We start from the raw sequence: 12,500 nt of genomic DNA on the forward strand, positions 1-12,500 counted from the left end.
GAGAGTGAGTGCCAGTGAGTGAGTGTGTGTGTGAGAGTGAGTGCCAGTGAGTGTGTGTGTGTGTGAGAGTGAGTGCCAGTGAGTGTGTGTGTGTGTGAGAGTGAGTGCCAGTGAGTGTGTGTGTGTGTGAGAGTGAGTGCCAGTGAGTGAGTGTGTGTGTGTGTGTGTGAGAGTGAGTGCCAGTGAGTGAGTGTGTGTGTGTGTGTGTGAGAGTGAGTGCCAGTGAGTGAGTGTGTGTGTGTGTGTGTGAGAGTGAGTGCCAGTGAGTGAGTGTGTGTGTGTGTGTGTGAGAGTGAGTGCCAGTGAGTGAGTGTGTGTGTGTGTGTGTGTGAGAGTGAGTGCCAGTGAGTGAGTGTGTGTGTGTGTGTGTGAGAGTGAGTGCCAGTGAGTGAGTGTGTGTGTGTGTGTGTGAGAGTGAGTGCCAGTGAGTGAGTGTGTGTGTGTGTGTGTGTGTGAGAGTGAGTGCCAGTGAGTGAGTGTGTGTGTGTGTGTGTGTGTGAGAGTGAGTGCCAGTGTGAGTGAGTGTGTGTGTGTGTGTGTGTGAGAGTGAGTGCCAGTGAGTGAGTGTGTGTGTGTGTGTGTGAGAGTGAGTGCCAGTGAGTGAGTGTGTGTGTGTGTGTGTGAGAGTGAGTGCCAGTGAGTGAGTGTGTGTGTGTGTGTGTGAGAGTGAGTGCCAGTGAGTGAGTGTGTGTGTGTGTGTGTGAGAGTGAGTGCCAGTGAGTGAGTGTGTGTGTGTGTGTGTGAGAGTGAGTGCCAGTGAGTGCCAGTGAGTGAGTGTGTGTGTGAGAGTGAGTGCCAGTGAGTGCCAGTGAGTGAGTGTGTGTGTGAGAGTGAGTGCCAGTGAGTGAGTGTGTGTGTGTGTGTGTGAGAGTGAGTGCCAGTGAGTGAGTGTGTGTGTGTGTGAGTGAGAGTGAGTGCCAGTGAGTGAGTGTGTGTGTGTGTGAGAGAGTGAGTGCCAGTGAGTGAGTGTGTGTGTGTGTGAGAGAGTGAGTGCCAGTGAGTGAGTGTGTGTGTGTGTGAGAGAGTGAGTGCCAGTGAGTGAGTGTGTGTGTGTGTGAGAGAGTGAGTGCCAGTGAGTGAGTGTGTGTGTGTGTGAGAGAGTGAGTGCCAGTGAGTGAGTGTGTGTGTGTGTGAGAGAGTGAGTGCCAGTGAGTGAGTGTGTGTGTGTGTGTGTGTGTGTGTGTGTGTGCCAGTGAGTGTGTGTGTGTGTGTGTGTGTGTGTGTGTGTGTGTGTGTGTGTGTGAGAGAGTGAGTGCCAGTGAGTGTGTGTTACCTGAGCAGTGGCACCGTTCCCTCGTGACTCTGCAGTAAACTGTGGACATGAGCAGCCAGAACTTTTAGAGACACCAGCACAAATGGGATCACGTAAGAATCCGGATCAAAATCAGACTCACTGAAACCAGAAGAGAAACATAAGTTCAGAACTTGCTCTCCAGCCCAAAAAGAGCTTTTACTGAAACTAAACAGCAAACATGAAAATCTGCAACTTGATGAATATACGTGTGCCCAGAGTCACCTGAAGTCCTGCTGAGTGCAGTGTTGTCTGCAGACGGGCTCGTGGTACTCCAGCTCCTCGAACAGAACAGGACTGGCGGTGCTGGAGCTGTTGTGAGAGTGTGCGGATCCTAGCGGGCTCTGCCGAGCCTGAGTGCTGGACAGCAGACACACCAGCCGCCCACCGCCCTGCTCACGCACACACACCACCTCCGGCAGCCGGTACAGATCACTGACCACCAGCTTACGACCGAACCTGCAGCACACACACAACGCTCACCAGTCGAGTCAAACACACGAGAGCACACGTACGTCGGAGCACGTCACTCACTTCCTCTCGTACGTCTCTGTGAACTTGTAGAGAGGCAGGCAGTTGGCCGGTGCGTCCTGCAGGATGTTGACGATCTCGGAGCTGAGGAACAAACACAGTCAGATCTACGACAGGAAGAGAACGGAGAACAGAAGCAGAGCCTGTGGGATACCTGAGGCAGGTGAGAGATTTGTTACTGGCTCCGGTGACGAGAGACACATGAATCCTCTTGCTGCCGATTTTATAGCGATGCAGCAGACTGACGGCGCCGATGGCCTGCTGGAGCGAACTCATGTGAACCCGCGCCTTCAGCTGATAGTCAGTGTGAGGACTCAAATCCACACTCTTCACCTGTGCAGAGAGAGAGAGAGAGAGAGAGACAGAGACAGAGACAGAGAGAGACAGAGAGAGAGAGACAGAGACAGAGACAGAGAGAGACAGAGAGAGAGAAACAGAGACAGAGACAGAGAGACAGAGACAGAGAGAGACAGAGAGACAGACACAGAGACAGAGAAACAGAGACAGAGACAGAGACAGAGAGACAGAGAGACAGAGACAGAGAGAGACAGAGAGACAGAGACAGAGAGAGAGACACAGAGACACAGAGACAGAGACAGAGACAGAGAGAGACAGAGAGAGACAGAGACACAGAGAGAGAGAGAGAGAGAAATGAAACTCTTAATGCACTCAGGTTTTGAATTTGTGAAATGCAACTCACTCTGCCATGTTTAGCAAACACGTCTCGTAGTATTTGCTGCAGATCCTTGCGTGACATCCTGTAGTCCAGATTAGTGACCTGAACGTCCACTCCATCAGAGAAGGGCTCGGCCAGGCCATCTGTGCAGATGCTGGGGGACGGAGCGGTCAGCGGAGACGAACGGTTCGACAGGCAGGGGGACGCGCTCCTAAAGAGAGCAGAGACCAACCAACACGTGACAAGAATGCAAGAGAGATTTATAAAGCGTTTGAAGATCATGCGATTTACTTACCGTGATGACCATGAGCTCTGAGAGAGCATCATGGGACTGAGGTTCCGCTGCAAACTTAGTTTACTGAATGCTGAAGGAGTGCTGACCTGAAACATCTGGCCAGGAGAGTCCCGCCTTCACACACACAAAACAACATCAGCATCCAATTACAAACACTTCACAATCTCAGACCTCATTAAATAATAGTGCTGTCAAAGTTATTAGTCCATTAACGCAGGGCGATTTATTTTTGTTTTGTTTAAATGCGGTGTTGGACCTGGTCCCAAACACACTCTCTAGTAATGATCGGGAGAATGGTCAAGGGTTATGATCAGGCAAGAGGTGGGACCGTGTAAATATTGGAGCAGGTTTCCAGAGGAGGGGAAACCTAAGGAGTGGAAGGAGGTTTTGATAGGCCAGTTAGGAAGATTTTGCTTCGTTTCACACAACTAATCTGTGTTGGCTTCTGCTTGAAGATGCTGCGGCCGCAGGAAAGACAGACTCCACCCGCGTCACTCCAAGGGTTGAGTTTGTACATGTGGGGTGGAGTTATCAAAATAGGGGCGAGGCCTTGTTGGGGAAGGGGTGTTTTGTTTTGCTGCTTTCAAACATTAACAGTTTTTCCAAAATCTGGTGTGTGTGTGTGTGTGTGTGAGTGACTGAGTAAGTGAGCAAGTGTGTGTGTTTGTGTGTGCGTGAGAGAGCAATCATGTGTGTACAGGTGCTTTTCAATAAAATGGAATGTCGTGGAAAAAGTTAATTTACTTCAATAATTCAACTCAAATTGTGAAACTCATGTATTAAACAAATTCTTGTGCATCTTTTTCTTCCACACTTTTTCCTTCAACTTTGTTAACATGCTTGGATACAGCACTCTGTGAACAGCCAGCTTCTTTGGTAATGAATGTTTGCGTCTTCCCCTCCTTGTGAAGAGTTTCAGTGAGTGTCTTCTGAACAACTGTCAGATCAGCAGTCTTCCTCATGATTGTGGAGCCTAGTGAACCAAACTCAGAGACCATTGTGAAGGCTCAGGAAACCTTTGCAGGTGTTTCGAGTTGATTGGCATGTCACCATATTCTAATTTGTTGAGATTTGTTCTGATTTGTGAATTGGTGGGTTTTTGTTAAATGTGAGCCAAAATGTATCACAATTAAAAGAACCAAAAACTTCAACTACTTCAGTCTGTGTGCACTGAAATTATTTAATACACGAGTTTCACAATTTGAGTTTATTAAAATAAAACTATTTTCACAACATTCTAATTTATTGAGAAGCACCTGTATGTGTGAGTGTACGTGTGTGTGTGAGAGAGAGCAAGTGAGTGTAATGTGTGTGTGTGTGTGTGTATACACACACACACACACACACGTGTGCGCGATTGTTGTGAATGCACACCAACTCACGGAGACTTGTGTAACTGTGTGGACCTAAATTGAGGTCCCCATCGGTACAAAAGCTTATAAATCATCCAGAATGGATTTTTTTTTTTTTTGAGATTGTAAAAAATGTAGGAAGTTTTCTCTGAGGAGTAGGTTTAGGTGTAGAGGGATGGAAAATACACAATGTGCTCGGCCTAACAATCACAGCAGTACAGTGGTCACTCGAAGAGGCACAGATTGTACTACAGAATGTTTAAACCGAACAGTAGAGCGTTTTTCAGCTGATTGCATTATATGATGATAACGAACAGGCTGCGCTGTCAAGTTAGCAATGCTTGGAACTGTGTGAGACGCGATCACTTGGATTTTAGCCTCATAAAAATGTGGAGACAACTTTCTCTCTTTGATTTGTGGTCATATGTGCATGTGTGTGTTCGGTTACCTGCGGCTGCGCTGCGGCGGCTCTACCGGTTTAACGGCAGCACACAGGACGGGGAGACTCTGGGGAGAGGCAGTCGCAGGTCGGGTCACAGCACTCACAGCCTGCAGCAAACACACACACAGCGCTGACTTAAACACACACGAACACACGGCCGATTCCCAATGAGGCGAGAGACAGGAATGTGACGGGGAGGACAGATGAAGACAGAGGAAGATGAGTCTCAGCAGCGGCACACGCCACAGGTCAGACAGCAGCGGGACGGCGGCAGGACGAGCAGCGCAAGCAGGGCAAGCGGCAGCACAATGAGAAGGGCATGAGAAGAGGAAGCGTGCGATTGGAGGATGATGGGGAGGAGGCGGGCACACAGCTGACCTGGGGGAGGGATTTCATCACAGGGCTGCATGAGGAGGCGTGGCCTGCTCTCCTGGGACTATACGGGCGCTCGGGGGCGTGGCTTCCGCCCTGGCATGAGCAAGATGCCCGCCGCAGGCGACGGGGCGAGTGCGGCTTCTCCACGGGCAGGAAGACCGAAGAGGAGGAGGCGGCAGGAGGCCGGCGCTCCTCTTCCTCCTCCGGGCCGTCGGGAGAGAAGGACAGCACGATTCGGTGGCCCAGGACGTCTTCGTTCTCCATGCGCTTGCGGGCGCGCTCGGCTGCATCAGTGCTGGCGAACCGGAGCACGGCGCAGCTGCCCGACACACCCAACACCTTCCCTCCACAGTTATTGGAGAGCCGCTGCAGCCGGTTGGCCACTGCTTTGGCGTCGCGGTGCGTGGGGAGGCGGTGCACAAACAGAAGGCTGAAACTGGGCTGAGGAGCACACACACAAACAGCACTCTGGGAGATCTGAGATGGTGCTGGAGTTCAGCGTCTAGCCCGCCGCTGAAAGCTTTAACTCTCTACGAACCCCATTAAAATCTCAGAGCATGGAGTCAGACAGTGAACGACTTTACGATCACATGATTACAGCAGCAACATCCAAACACACTGCGCTGTCTTCAAACAGAAACACCAGCCAGCCGTTCTCTGCATTCATCAAACCAGTGTTCACCTGTAGGAAATGCAGTCAGGAACAGGGAGTGAGGTGTGGCGGCTGACCTGAGATTTGACGATCATCCCAGGAGGAAGGTCTGAGACGAACTCCTCGAAAGCGGCGCGCAGGTGTGCATGCTGCAGCAGGGCAGACGAGGCCTGGCTCTTGTGGACCAGAATCACCTGGAACCCGTGTCGATGCCGCAGGTCACTCAGCTCACTGGCGAAGTTCACGTCCGCTGTGTGAAGGACAGAGAGCGCTGACGTTAGAACGACTGGTTTCAGTTTCGTTTTTTACATGAGGCCAGCTTAGGGTTTGTAACTAGGCCGTGTTAGAATCAATCGTAATGTTGTCTCTAGCCCTTATTAGATTGAAGGGTCACTGCTGCTGTTGTGTCTAGTCTACCTGAAACCAGTTCATCACTGTGTGTTTGCGGTCAGTTCAGTCTAGTTTTGACAAGAGCAGCTAAAGCTTCACACTTTTCCACATTTGGAAATCCTGCTTCCTCATGTCCTCAGGAGATCATGTTTCTGATCACAGGTGAATGAGAACGCTCATCTGTGTAACGCCAGAAGTTCAGAACGAGAACCTTCTGCGGTTTAGTTTCAATAAATGTTTAGTTTTGCTGGAGGAAGTTAAACGGATTTATTTGATCTATTATAAATCAAGCACGTTCATTCAAAGAGATAAACAACAATCTGTTTTGTCATCATTTAATCCCATCAAATATATGAACCCCAGTTTTTTTTTGTTTGCAGACACGTACATGAGACAACGATGACTGTGGCGGGAGCGGCGTGTGTCTCTGCGAATCGCCGGAGGCTCTGACGCAGTTTGTCATCTGCTGCATTCTTGGCAGTGGCATTAATGTGTGCGACGGTCACCTGAGCGAGAACAGAGCAAGCCGTGAAGAAACACGCTCTCCTGAAGAGACAGAAGCACGTGGAACAGCAGTCACACCACAGTGAACACTAATGCACCTGGCAGTTGTTGAGCTCCTGGATGACGGCCTTGTTCTCCTTGTTGATGTCACACACACAGATGAACTCGGCCTCGCGGTGTCCCTGGAAGAAACGCTCTCGGAGTCTCTGCACTACGGTCGCGGCCGAGCGTCCGCTGGGAACCGCACAGTTCTCGATGTCCCAGAACACCCCGATGGGCGGCAGTGTTTCAGTCTCCAGAGGACCTGCGGACACAGAGAGACACACTCCAAACACACACCACAGACACAACTTCAAGAGTCAAAACGTGTGTTTGGCGTGTGTACGGACCGTATTTCTGTGTGGCTTTGCCGAAATGGACCCCCAGCAGACCGTCAGACGATGCGCCCGTCACACCACAGCCGTTGCACACAGGGACAGGAGGAGGGATGTTCGGCCAGACCTTCTCCGAGTCAACATGTAAACTCTGAAAGCAGAGGAGACTGATTTTAGATTTCACCGCAGAATCCACACGAGAGCCCTACAGTGAGTTTTACCACATTTCTGCCTCGCCCTCGGTCAGTCGAGGCTGTGCTTTACTGAGGAATGAAGGATGTGCTCCCAAAAACACAAGACGACTTGAGCAGCAGTGCGATACACCAACCTTTCTCCAGCAGTCCTGCAAACAGTGAACGCCCTTCACACACTGCGGTGCGCGGCCCACACTCAGGTGCAGAGAGCAGAGGTGAGAGGGTGAGGACGGGTCACCGTGAGAGAGAGAGGGCGCTCTGTGGCACAGACAGACACCCGGCGGGGCACAGGTGTGCTGCTGCCTCAAACCCCCGCAGCAGGGCGCTCCCACAGACCCGGCGTGAGGAAGGGTGTTTGTCTGAGAGAAACACAGAGGAAAGCCTCCACCCGCTTCACCACAACCCTGCTGCAGATGGATGCTGGCCTCACAGCGGGAACACACGCTTACACTGAGGCGGCCCGGCCCGAGACACGGTGGAGAACCGGTACTGTGGAGGAGAGGAAGAGGAGGAGGAGGAGGAGGAGGAGGGACGTCCTTCAGCTCCAGGACCGGATCACGGACCTCCATGGAGTCGCTCTGGAGAAACACACACACACAGAGGCCTTGAGAACACACAAATGTGCTCGTAAATCACTTTCGCGCTGCATCGCATTTCTGACGAGATTCAACACAAACACAGCAGCAGGTTTAAATCCTCAGGAGCGTCTGAGCAGGTGAGAGAACACCTGAGCATCGCACCTGTCTGCCATCAGCACCGCACTGACCTCAGATCAGCGACAAACACAGGAGAAAAACACCAGCAAAGCCATCCGACACACGACACGGGCCGCCAATCAGTCGAATCAAAGCTAATGAGGCCCACATGACACTCTTAAGAACGGATTCCTTTACGCGCTGCTGTTTGATCCAGATTTTCTGTCAGTGTTTGTTTTTGTTCGCGCGACTGCCGTGTTCCGCGCGCTGTCTGTTAGTCACCGTTTACGGTTTCGTGGAAACACCATCAGACACATGATACTCATTTATGACGAAAATCGGACAATGTATTGCTTTAAATAAGGACATTTTGAATTAAACGAAGCTCACCTTCTCAAGCCGGCCGCAGTGTCTCCAGACGTCTCCCTGGTTACCAGACTTCCGACTGATCGTTGCCGTAAACAAACGCGGATGTCGTAAAATTAGCATTGTTTACACCAGAGCGGAAGTGGTTTGCAGCGCTTTTTTCTATTATGTAAAAATATTGGATAAAAATATTGAATATTGGATAAAAGGCTACATTCTCACATTTTTAAATGAGGCGAGTAATTTACTGAGACAATGTGTGGCGTGTCGTTCAAAACTCAACGAAAACTGAAACGACCCTGAATCACTCGATTGATTTCACATCATCGTTTATTAATGATCTAATATAATAATAATAGTGGAAATGTCAAATGTTACAGAAGGACAATAAACTGCATGTTCATGTGCGCGACTGTATTCAGAGCTCAAGTGTTTATTAAGGATGCTGACACACATATGAAGAAAACATTAATTCACACTAAGAACACAATTATAGTTCGATCCTCTAGATTTACTATAAAAGGCTTTTCTGGTGACATTAAAGCCTTGAAAACTGAACACAAACTAAAGATGGCTAAATACGCAAATATATAAAGTAAAAATAGAAGACCATTCAAAACCATTATACATGTAAAGAGCTAATTTTAAAAAGACTATAAAGTAAAACTAATGTGATTTATGAGCTGAGTTGACTATATTAATCATCTGCTGCTCAAAAACAGCTGCTGAATTACAGCACATCTATACTTTATAACTGCTTCTTTATAACAGTAGAGACAAATAAAGTGGTGCAGTTAAAAATTAACATGTTATTTGTTGTTTCACATACATTATTTACGCAGCAGCTAGTAAACACAGAGCCACCATCGAGACAAACACACAAAGAGGATCTGGAGACGCTTCTGTGGCATCAAATCATGTTAACAGTAAAACAATTCAGGTTTATATATATATATTTTTTTTAAACATAGTCTGAGAAGAACTCCTTAAATACAGGGAATGTGAGAACACAGTAATACTAACTGTAATACAATTTACAGTTCTAATGAGTCACTGGACTATATATATTTCTCAACAACATACAGAGTGTGATGAACGAAGCCCATGATGACCAACAGATGCACACTCACAGCGACGCACAGCATGTGCTGCTCTCACACGAGATGAAGAGCCAGAGTCAGTGATCAGCAGTGCTCTACAGTCTTACAGGGTCAGTGAGGTCAAGCGTCTGCTGCTCACATGTGCTCATACAGGAACACCGTCGCGTGGTCTCGAGTGAAGGCCAAACGTCAGCGAGGTCTGCTCACACTCGCTCGCCGCTGTGGATCCTCTGGTGCCGCTTCAGTTCTCCCGAGCGGAAGAAGTTCTTGCCGCACTGCGTGCAGTGGAAGGGCCGCTCGCCCGTGTGGATGCTCTGGTGGCCCTTGAGCCGCTCCAGCCGCGAGAAGCTCTTGTCACACTGGTTGCAGTGGTAGGGCTTCTCTCCGGTGTGGATCCGCCGGTGCTCCTTCAGGTGTCCCGATTCGGAGAAGCTCTTCCCGCACTGGAAGCACTGGTAGGGCCGCTCGCCCGTGTGTGTTCTGTGGTGCCGCTTCAGGTCGCCCGATCTGAAGAAGCTCTTCTCACAGAGCGTGCAGCGGTGAGGCCGTTCTCCGGTGTGGATGCGCTGGTGGCCCCGCAGGTGCCCGGAGTCGGAGAAGGTCTTGTCGCACTGCAGGCACTTGTAGGGCCGCTCTCCGCTGTGGATCCTCAGGTGGCGCTTCAGGTCTCCGGAGCGGTAGAAGCTCTTGGCACACTGTGGACACTGGTAGGGCCGCTCGCCCGTGTGCATCCTCTCGTGCTGCTTGAGGTGGCCCGAGTCGGAGAAGTTCTTGCCGCACTGCAGGCAGTGGTAGGGCCGCTCGCCCGTGTGGATGCGCTCGTGTCTCTTCAGGTCCCCGGAGGTGGGGAAGTTCTTGCCGCACTGGAAGCAGGGGAAGGGCCGCTCTCCGCTGTGGATCCGCTGGTGCCGCTTGATGTCGTTGATCCGGAAGTATTTGCCGCAGTCCTGGCAGTGGTACGGCCGGTCCGCAGAGGGACGACTGGGGGTCTTGGCCGGATCCGAGAGAGACAGGCTTTTAGGGTTCGATGCGCCGCAGCAAGCCGTGAGACACTCTCCGGTCTGCTGCTGCAGGTGCTGAGCTGTGGAGAGAAACAGAGTCAACCGCAGTCCGCTCCAGGTGTACACATACATGTAAGAAACACATGAAACATTTCAGTGTCAAGATATCATATTCATTCCCATCTTAACCAGCATCAGTGATGATAAAATGTAGCTGAATAAATTCACTGGTGGACAATAATGGGTGACAGACAGATTATTAGCACATTTTATAGATCTAATTAAAGGGACTTTCATCTCATCGTTCTGATCCGCAGAAGAAAGTCAGTCGGTAAATCTGACAGAATGATGATGTTTGTCTGAATGTCCCTCTAAGTGACCGCACACCATCAATTATGACTTTAAAACACCCAATGATAAAACTTTCTAATCCATATTTTACATTAACCCATATAAAACTGAAAGGGTGTTAGTTCTTGCATTTATAAATGAAATACTTTAAGACCTACTCAGGGTTAATGCCACGACTGCAAGCGGAAAAACAGCTTACAAGTTATGAGATTGAAAATGATTGTGTCATTAACACAAGACAAGTGTTTGTGCGTTTATGTATCTGTGTGTGTGTTTACGTATCTGTGTGTGTGTGTGTGTGTGTGTTTATGTATCTGTGTGTGTTTATGTATCTGTGTGTGTGTTTACGTATCTGTGTGTGTTTATGTATCTGTGTGTGTGTTTACGTATCTGTGTGTGTGTGTGTGTGTTTATGTATCTGTGTGTGTTTATGTATCTGTGTGTGTTTATGTATCTGTGTGTGTGTTTATGTATCTGTGTGTGTGTTTACGTATCTGTGTGTGTGTGTGTGTGTGTTTATGTATCTGTGTGTGTGTTTACGTATCTGTGTGTGTGTGTGTGTGTGTGTGTTTATGTATCTGTGTGTGTGTTTACGTATCTGTGTGTGTGTGTGTGTGTGTGCGTTTATGTATCTGTGTGTGTGTTTACGTATCTGTGTGTGTGTGTTTATGTATCTGTGTGTGTGTGTGTGATTTAGAGCTGCACGATTAATAGTTAAAAGATCGTAATCTTGATTTAAACACCCACACAACCTCATCTCTAAATAACAATGAGTCTATAAAACTTCATATATAATTCATTCAAATTAAGCACTTTTAAATGGTTCACAGCTTCTAGTAAAGTAAACACTATTTGGTTTAGTTCGGAATCGTGATGTCTTTTGGACACAAAAAAATCTCAATTTTCTCAGAATTGTGCAGCTCTAGTGTGTGTGTGTGTGTGTGTGTGTGTGTGTGTGTGTGTGTGTGTGTGTGAGAGAGAGAGAGCGATTGTGTGTGTGTGTGTGTGTGTGAGACCCCAAAGAACTAGTTAATTAGAGACAGATCTCAAATCTCTCTTTTCTGTCCAAGATACTAGAAAAGGTGGTATCCTCACAATTATATTCCTTCTTAGAGAAAAATGGTATATGTGAGGATTTCCAGTCAGGATTTAGACCGTATCATAGTACTGAGACTGCTCTTCTTAGAGTTACAAATGATCTGCTCTTATCATCTGATCGTGGGTGTATCTCTCTATTAGTTTTATTGGATCTTAGTGCTGCGTTTGACACAATTGACCACAACATTCTTTTGCATAGACTTGAACACTTTGTTGGCATCAGTGGAAGTGCATTAGCATGGTTTAAATCGTACTTATATGACCGCCATCAGTTCGTAGCAGTGAATGAAGATGTATCCTATCGATCACAAGTGCAGTATGGAGTACCTCAAGGCTCAGTACTAGGGCCGCTACTCTTCACGCTTTATATGTTACCCTTGGGAGATATCATCAGGAAACATGGTGTTAGCTTTCACTGTTATGCTGATGATACTCAGCTCTATATTTCTTCGCAGCCCGGTGAAACACACCAATTTCAAAAACTAATGGATTGCATAGTTGATATAAAAAACTGGATGACGAGTAATTTCTTACTGCTAAATTCTGAAAAAACAGAGGTGTTAATTATAGGACCTAAAAACTCTGCTTGTAATAACCTAGAACACTGTCTAAGACTTGATGGCTGCTCTGTCAATTCTTCATCATCAGTTAGGAACCTAAGGGTGTGCTATTTGACCGCAATCTTTCCTTAGAAAGCCACGTTTCTAGCATTTGTAAAACTGCATTTTTCCATCTCAAAAATATATCTAAATTACGGCCTATGCTCTCAATGTCAAATGCAGAAATGTTAATCCATGCATTTATGACCTCAGG

The 12,500-nt window shown here is 48.2% G+C and overlaps 2 protein-coding genes across 2 annotated transcripts in view; both read right to left on the bottom strand.

The window, feature by feature from the left end:
- Positions 1-1,269: 1,269 nt before the first annotated feature.
- On the bottom strand, positions 1,270-9,245 carry LOC132151456 (meiosis regulator and mRNA stability factor 1-like). Its single transcript, XM_059559550.1, has 14 exons — positions 8,162-9,245; positions 7,211-7,654; positions 6,898-7,033; positions 6,607-6,812; positions 6,393-6,510; positions 5,692-5,864; positions 4,966-5,403; positions 4,594-4,694; positions 2,794-2,907; positions 2,523-2,709; positions 1,977-2,155; positions 1,826-1,906; positions 1,517-1,750; positions 1,270-1,393 (listed from the first exon to the last, which is right to left on the bottom strand). Exons 1-14 carry the CDS (start codon positions 8,258-8,260, stop codon positions 1,270-1,272), a joined length of 2,634 nt encoding a protein of 877 aa, XP_059415533.1. The 5' UTR covers positions 8,261-9,245.
- A 4-nt stretch (positions 9,246-9,249) lies between these two features.
- LOC132152226 (zinc finger protein 239-like) overlaps positions 9,250-12,500 on the bottom strand; it is a 5,050-nt gene continuing 1,799 nt past the window's right edge. The window contains exon 3 of the mRNA XM_059561039.1: positions 9,250-10,318. Within this exon, the coding sequence (XP_059417022.1) occupies positions 9,441-10,318 (878 nt within the window). The 3' untranslated portion in view covers positions 9,250-9,440. The remainder of the gene's footprint in view (positions 10,319-12,500) is intronic.

The sequence above is a fragment of the Carassius carassius genome, chromosome 10, assembly GCF_963082965.1.
Source record: "Carassius carassius chromosome 10, fCarCar2.1, whole genome shotgun sequence".
Taxonomy (NCBI): Eukaryota; Metazoa; Chordata; class Actinopteri; order Cypriniformes; family Cyprinidae; genus Carassius; species Carassius carassius.

Coding starts and splice junctions, on each gene's coding strand:
- LOC132151456 (XM_059559550.1), bottom strand. CDS start 8,260: ATGCTAATTTTACGACATCCGCGTTTGTTTACGGCAACGATCAGTCGG. Junction 6,511..6,606: donor AGGAGCTCAACAACTGCCAG/GTGCATTAGTGT, acceptor GTTCTCGCTCAG/GTGACCGTCGCACACATTAA. Junction 2,710..2,793: donor CAGAGCTCATGGTCATCACG/GTAAGTAAATCG, acceptor TGCTCTCTTTAG/GAGCGCGTCCCCCTGCCTGT.